The 7,972-nt window shown below is 25.1% G+C and overlaps 1 protein-coding gene across 1 annotated transcript; it reads left to right on the plus strand.

The window, feature by feature from the left end:
• The first annotated feature begins 219 nt into the window (after positions 1-219).
• Positions 220-7,735, plus strand: LOC129968907 (protein l(2)37Cc-like). The gene is made up of 7 exons (XM_056083245.1): positions 220-326; positions 1,218-1,317; positions 4,017-4,178; positions 4,316-4,458; positions 5,346-5,462; positions 5,551-5,646; positions 7,413-7,735. The coding sequence occupies exons 2-7, from the start codon at positions 1,230-1,232 to the stop codon at positions 7,623-7,625; spliced, it is 819 nt and encodes a 272-aa protein (XP_055939220.1). The 5' UTR covers positions 220-326; positions 1,218-1,229; the 3' UTR covers positions 7,626-7,735.
• Positions 7,736-7,972: the final 237 nt, after the last annotated feature.

The following is a 7,972-nucleotide window of genomic DNA, read 5'->3' on the forward strand; positions in this document are numbered from 1 at the left end:
AAAAAGTAGAAAACAGTCACAGTTAAAAAATTCTAACGGCGTAGTTCATTATCCCCCCCTTCCACTACCACCACCAACGTCAGCTTTCATCAAAAGACAGTCTAAAATTTCTTTTTGAAATAATTACATTCTTTAAGACTTTGAGTAAAATATATAAGGCTATGTCTGATTACTTGAAAAAGAAATTTATTATATGAGCTTTCAACTTTTGCAAAACTTAAATGAAGTGAAGTAATGTTTATAACTTGAAATGTACCGTGAATGGCAACTGTAAAAATCGACTACAGAAAGTTACCTAACCTTCCTCGTATTCCTCGTGTTAATAGGTAAAATATATATTTTTTTAAAGCTAAAATGAAGTATGACTATTTATATTTATTCATTAATGAGTAATTTATAGTTACTATTGATTTTTCTCTATCTTATTTGAAAAATAATGTTTTATTTTTAAACACCGGTAACATACCGATTTCTACCATCATATATTGGTTTACATAATACATATACTAAAGCTTTAATGTTATTAGAATTTATTAATTTGTACTTGCCTACATCATTTTCTAAGAAGAATATTACCAAAATGGTCAATTTTTAATTATAATTTTTTTAATTATTTTACTTTTTATAGATGATGCAAGATCTGTAAATGATTAAGCTTATCCCAATAAGTTCTTGTTTCTGTTTACTTTTACTTCCAAAATTTTGCAGATTGCTGATATTTTTGGTTAAATATTTGACATTCCTTTTCCAAATCGGCTATAGTAATATTTCAAAATGATTTCAATTTGACTATTGAGTACTATTATGTAACTCCAGAAAGTATTTTTTGTACTTAATATCTTATTTTTTAGATGTTTATGAATTTAAATATTTATGTATTTATTATAAGGCATCTTGAAAATTTTATTTATTCTCATATGTTTAGTTTTTATGTTAGTTATGTTTAGTTTTTATTTATTTTTCTGTGAAAGATGCAATATTTTCTTTTATACAAATAACAGCCAATGATCAGAGTTAAATTAAGCTGCGTTTTAAAGTTATGTCTCAATATATGAATTTATTTTGCTTCCAGTTTGATTGAAATATGAATACAAATAAATGGCCAGATTTCCATTGTGAATGGAATAATAGATAGAAGTTTACTTTGTAAAAAAAATTATTTAATTTGAACAGATTTACCTTCTTTGGATCTCTATTCACTTAGTTCTTATTTCTAGACATAAAGAAAAATGGCTGCTCAGCTTTTTAATAATATTGGAAGACTTGGATTGGGGCTTGCAATTGCTGGTGGTGTCGTAAATTCTGCACTATATACAGGTATTAAAAATGTTCTTATTATCATGCATTAAATCATATAAAATTTGTTAAGGATGGTGTCATTTTTTGACTATTATTAATTAATAGTTTTTTGAAGCATTTAAATATTTAATAAAGCTAATGAATCAGGTTTTATCTGATTTTTACAATATTAAATTGAAGCATACACAAATTTTTCTGCATAGACTAACTAATAACAAAAGTAAATTCTATTTTGAACACGGAACTCATTTTAGTTCTGTGTTCAGAATAAAATGTACTTTTGTTATAAAGAATTTCGGAACCATTTTTGAGTATTTTAAATCTCTTTGAATAAGATAGTTTCATTTAATGAATCTGTTGAGTTTTTATCTTTTTAATGATTGGAATCGGTTTTTAAAAAAGAATTTATTATATTATATTCATAAATAAATATAATTATGCTTTGAAATTTTTTTATTTTATTTGCCCTTACCATTCAGTACAGATTTTAAAATAAATTAGTAATTCTAAAAAACTTACAACAGTTTGAAATTTACATTTTTGTTAAGATATTTAAAATGTTTGAAACGTATTTAGAAAATGTGAATAAGTAAAAAAGTAGCCTGCGTATTATTTTTTTAGAATAAAGTAATCATTACTTTTTACATATTTTTACTGAAGCACCACATGATGCATTGACTTGTCAAATGTTTATTAGGAATCTAATTGATCAAGGTATTTAGAACATTAGTTTATCACAAATGCTTTTATCAATAAGATATCTAATAAACACTGTGATTTATTTCATTGTTTCTATCATGTTGCATGATTTCTGATAAAATTGTAATGTCTGTTTTTAATAAACAATTTCCAATTTAATATTGGGAATTCTTAGAAAAATTCATTTTTCTGATAAGTCATCATTCATATGATTTCAAGTCTCATGGCTTGATATTGATTATTATTTAAGCTTCTTTCATTTTCAAATAATTCTCTATTGCATAGAAAAAAGATGGAAAATCTTTCTATCAAAGGGGAAATTTGAAGACCCTTTTTATTTCTACACTGATAATTTTATTATTCATATTAAAACATTAGAAAATAGCAGTGTCCACATTGGGAAGTCAAAACCAGAAGAAGAAAAAAAAGTTATCAAAGTGAAGTAAAATAAAAAGATTTTATATGTTTTTTAGAATACACAAAACAGAATTTACTATTTCTTACCAATAGATCAATTTCAAAGATTTTAATTTCTTATGAAAACTCAGAATTTCTAGATATATCATAATCACCTACCCGTCTCCATTTTTCAAAGAAATTGAAAATCTCTACTTTATATTTTTTCAGTGAAAAAAATGTCTATTTCCTAATAACCAATATTCTACCACCTTTTGTATTTGTAATATGGGCAGTATGTTTTGCCATTTGCAGTATTAATGTTTTTGTTTTATACTATAATGTAACTTAGCAACAATAGGTGAGTTCTTTTGCACAAACCTTTTGTGGGAGTAAAATTATGCTAATAATATATTATTGCTTCATGGCTTTAAATTCAATTTATAATGAAATTTTGTTAATTTAACTCATTTTTCTCAAATTATCTTTAAAAAAAGAAACTTTCAGGAAATTCAAACATGCAATCTAATATATTTACACATATATTACACTAATATAATATGCATATGTTTGTGAGCTGTTACCAAATAACAATTAAGAAATTTGATCTCTTTTTAAATATAAATTTTCATGATTTATGGTAATGGCTCAATCAATCATCTTCGATGATTCGGCATTTTGGCAGCATGCCAAATCATTGAAGAAATGAAATTTCATTGGTGAGAGGGGAGAATTTAATTCTTCATTCACAGGATTAGTGAGGAAAAAAAATTAATTAAAAATCAATCATTGAAGCAATTCACAGGTCCAAAGCAAGTTTCTTTAGAATGATATATTTTTTTTTTAACAATGTAAAGATTTTTTTCCTATGATTATTAGAAATCCTACTATAAGGCAATACATTACAAAATTTTTTTAAAAACATTAAATAAAAAAAAATCTTGATTAAGTTTTGAAATTTGAACATTGATGTGTATAAATCACCTTTATGATTATTTGTGTGGCTGATTAAATGACTAATTACGATTGATTTATCTGGATATCTCCAGATTGCAGACAGATCAGATACATGCACTAACATTCTTTATTCTATAAGTACAGATTTGAAATAGAAAAAAAAAAAAAAAAAAAAAAAAAAAAGAAATATTAAAATAAGTGACAACTTCTCATAGTCTTGTTTGTTAAAATGTCACTTTCCAATTATTTTAAGAAAATTGTATTTTTCTGGATGTTCTCATTCTTAAATTTTTAATGCTTTTGATGCCTTTTTTTTAGATTAATTCTGTTTGGTGAACTTATACTAATTTCTAAATGAGGAGGGTTGTAATTTTCAGAAATGTGTTGCTTGTATTTAAAGGAGCTTTTATAATATGACTTATGTCAATGTTACAGAAATCTGGGGATTAGTGGCTGCTTCTGATTTATTATTTAAATTCTATTTTTTAATTTATTAATTACTTGAATCAAAATGTTTTTTACATGACATTTCAGAAATTTTGCCATGTATTGAAATCAATGTTACTGTATGAATATCCAATGAAATCTAGATACATTTTGATCTGCAGCACACAGATTTTTCACTTCTGGTGCTTAATTTTATGTCAACTTTCTTCTTTTTATAGTTGATGGAGGTCATAGAGCTGTAATATTTGATAGATTTGTTGGAGTTAAACAGATAATTGTTGGTGAAGGAACACATTTTCTGATCCCCTGGGTTCAGAAGCCAATCATTTTTGATGTCCGATCAAGACCCAGAAATATTCCTGTCATTACTGGAAGCAAGGGTTAGTTTGTTAATTTTATCTTTAAATAAATTTCATACCTAAATGTTTTTCTGCTGGTAATTTAGTTCATAATAGAGTTTTAAATAAATATTGAGTTATTTATCTATTTATATATGTTTTTTTTATAAATTTTTTAGATCTTCAAAATGTCAACATTACTCTCAGGATTTTGTTCCGACCTGTTGCCTCTCAGCTACCTAAAATCTACCAAACTCTAGGAAATGATTATGAAGAAAGAGTTCTTCCTTCCATTACTAATGAAGTATTAAAAGCTGTAGTTGTAAGTACATATATTAAAATTAAAAAAAAAAAAAATGTGTTGTGTGTTTGTGATGGCAACGATTTTCCTAGTGAGCTTACATTTAATTCAATATGAAATAGAAATTTTACTAGTGATGGTGTTTAGATTAATTTTAGGGAGGTTTTTTTTTATGTTTGAAATGAAATATTATATATTTGATGGGAAAAGAAGAAGAAAAGCTTGTTTCAAGAGAAAGTTAATTATGCTGTATTTTGTTTGTCAAAATATCTAAATATTTTGCAATTAAGCTGAAATAATGAAATTTAATTGAATAGTCAAATGCATAGATATATTTGTTTGAAATGTTTTGGTAACTAGGAATTTCAATTCTATATTATAACTTGAATGGCAGTTTGACTTATTGTTTTCCGGATTATTAGTCTTTTAAAACTAATCTGATCAAACCACCCTTCATTCAAGAGATTGATTTATATTATAATATTGTGTTAAAATGAATTAAATCCCGTGTATTTGGCCAAACGAATATCATATTTTTAAAATTATTTTCTTTTGTTTTAATATTTTTTAATATTCCATACTATTGTATATCATTATTATATACTAAATCTGTTGTCATACTTATGAGATTAATACTTATAAAAAAACCAGAGAGGTTTTATTATTCTGTGGATATACTTTATATATTTATTATTCTATGGATATACTTTAATTTCTGGCCATATATATGTATATCCAAGTTTTTAAATCCAATTTTTACTTCATTTATACTTTCAAAAGTAATTACAAGTTGCTGCATTCTTTTAATAAGTGATGGAAAAAAAATTATATATGAAAGAAGTCAGAGAGGCAATTGTATTTAAAATAAATAAAATTTTGTCATTTAATTGAATTATGTTACTCTATAGGCACAGTTTGATGCTAGTGAAATGATCACACAGAGAGAACTGGTTTCTCAAAAAGTGTCTGAAGAACTAACTGAAAGAGCATCTCAGTTTGGCCTTATTCTAGATGACATTTCCATTGTAAGTGAGATTAATTTCAGCGTGATTTTATATGTAAAAAATGTTTTTCTACCAGAGAAATTCTGATATATATGAATTATTTTTCCAGACTCATTTATCATTTAGCAAAGAATTTACAATGGCTGTTGAAATGAAACAGGTTGCTCAACAAGAAGCTGAAAGAGCTCGTTTCTTAGTAGAAAAGGTATACATATATTTGTTAATTATAGCTAAATTAGTTATAGTTATTAATTCATTTTACAAAATCAAGATTATTTTGTTGGGAATTTTCTTAGAATATCATAAAATAGATTAAATATGAAATGAATTTCCAATATTTTTATATCGCACAATGAGATTTTTTTTTTTTTTTTTTTTCCTTCCTTTTACTAGTATTATGTCTTGTATTGTCTTACCATCTTTAAAAATCTCAGTTACAGAAAGCTTAAACTCTGCTTGTGGTTCGATTCTCTAAGTATATAAAAACTTATAACTGATATGATGCATGATAATTTTTGATATTAAAAATCGTTAAAATGGATTGTGGAAGGTATTGTATTTTCTGTATCTGAATTTGTAATATTGAATGAGAGAAAAAACTAGTTATAAAGAAACTGGTATCAATTTTTTTTTTTTTTTATCGTATGTTCTGTTAGGCTTTATTTTAAACAAATTTATTTTGTATTTGTAATCATTAATTTCATGCTAAGTAGTATGAATATGTGTAATTTCTTGTATTTATTTATGAACTAAATAGATACAAGAAATAACACTGACATAATAAAGTTTATTATTACTAATGTATGACAGATTACAATAGTTTCATAGTGCAAATTGTTGCATATTTTGTATTTTGATGTAAGCCATGTTTTTCAAATCCTATTTAAAATTGAAAATGTGAAAATAAGACATTCATATTGTGAAATAGAAAAATTGTATTGGATTGAAAAATGTGTCATTAATGGAGAGATAGTAAAATAAGTAATTTTTAACAATTATACAACACTTATTATTGTTTAATTTATCATATTGGCTTATATAAATATTATAATTTGCAATATTTAGTTTTTGAAAACTATTATTATTTTGTGCACACATTTATTATCTTCAAAAGACCTTTATATATTAAAACTACTCATAAGAATAAAAAAAGTTCCAGGGCTTTATTTTTTTAAATATATTTATATGCTATATATATTTATAGGTGATGGTAACAGAAAGATAAATGTTTAGTAACTTAATTTTTTTAAGACACTATAAAAATATATATTATATTGTTTATTAAATAGCTGGGCTATTGATTAAAATTATGTACCTTCTGCTAGTTCCTTATCTTCAATACTTTTGAAATACTCTTGTGATTTAGAATTTGAAGGGATAAGTAAAACATTTTGGTGTTTATATTAAAGTGTTACTAATTATACTGAATTTTAAATTTTAATTTAGAGTAACATGAAAATACCAATTATCAGAACTGATTTACATTTTTCTTTACCCCCCTCCCTTCTTTCCACTTTTGCATAAAATAGTATGGAGGAATGGGAAGATGATTTTTAATGTTTGAAAATATTTTTTGAAGTTAAGATTTTTTTTTTTTTTTTTTTTTAACATTTAATAATCAAAATGTTTTACTGGTAAAACTGTCATGAAACTAATTACTCCAGTGAATTTTTATAAATTGTATTTCTATTTCCATTATAATTTAAATTTAGTTGGAAATATGTATCTGTTTAATAATATTTCAAATGTTATTTTGAAATATTATTAAAATGGACTTTTGAATAATTCAATGCACATATATCTTTTTATATATAATGTGTCCATATTTTACAGTTGATATTGATTGTATATAAACCATTCAAATCTTTCACTTATTCTGTATGTTGTATTGAAAATTGCTGTAACTTTATCCAGAGACAAAGCATATCTATTGCGAATTCTTATTTATTTCAATTTTTATTTGCTTTCTAGGCTGAGCAACACAAAAAAGCCACAGTTATAACAGCTGAAGGTGACACACAAGCTGCAGCACTCTTGGCTAAAGCATTTGGTGAATCTGGTGAAGCTCTCGTGGAGTTGCGTCGTCTGGAAGCTGCAGAAGATATTGCCTACCAGATGTCTAAATCTCGGAACGTTGTCTATCTGCCATCAGGGCAAGGAACGTTATTGCAATTGCCTCAGTAGAGTTATCTGATCTAGGAGCCATTTCAAAACAAAATTGAAAGTTTTGTAATCATATGAAAGTTACTAATCATGTCAAGATATTCAATAAATACTGTAGTTTTGTTTAGAAATTTATTTGTTATTATTGAATTTTTTTATTAATGTGTCTTTTTTTTCTATATATTTTTTTCTGACACTTTGATGTTCAATAAATTGAAAAAAATTATTTTCTGTTTATGACAGATCAAAGAATTTTGAGATGGTTGCTATCATCTAACACATGTTGTCATCTTCTCTATCCATAATACACTAAAGCAAACTATTGTTATCTCAAGCTTGCGCAAATTGAATGTGCTGTTGATAAATAT

Source organism: Argiope bruennichi, chromosome 5 (assembly GCF_947563725.1).
Source record: "Argiope bruennichi chromosome 5, qqArgBrue1.1, whole genome shotgun sequence".
Lineage (NCBI taxonomy): Eukaryota > Metazoa > Arthropoda > Arachnida > Araneae > Araneidae > Argiope > Argiope bruennichi.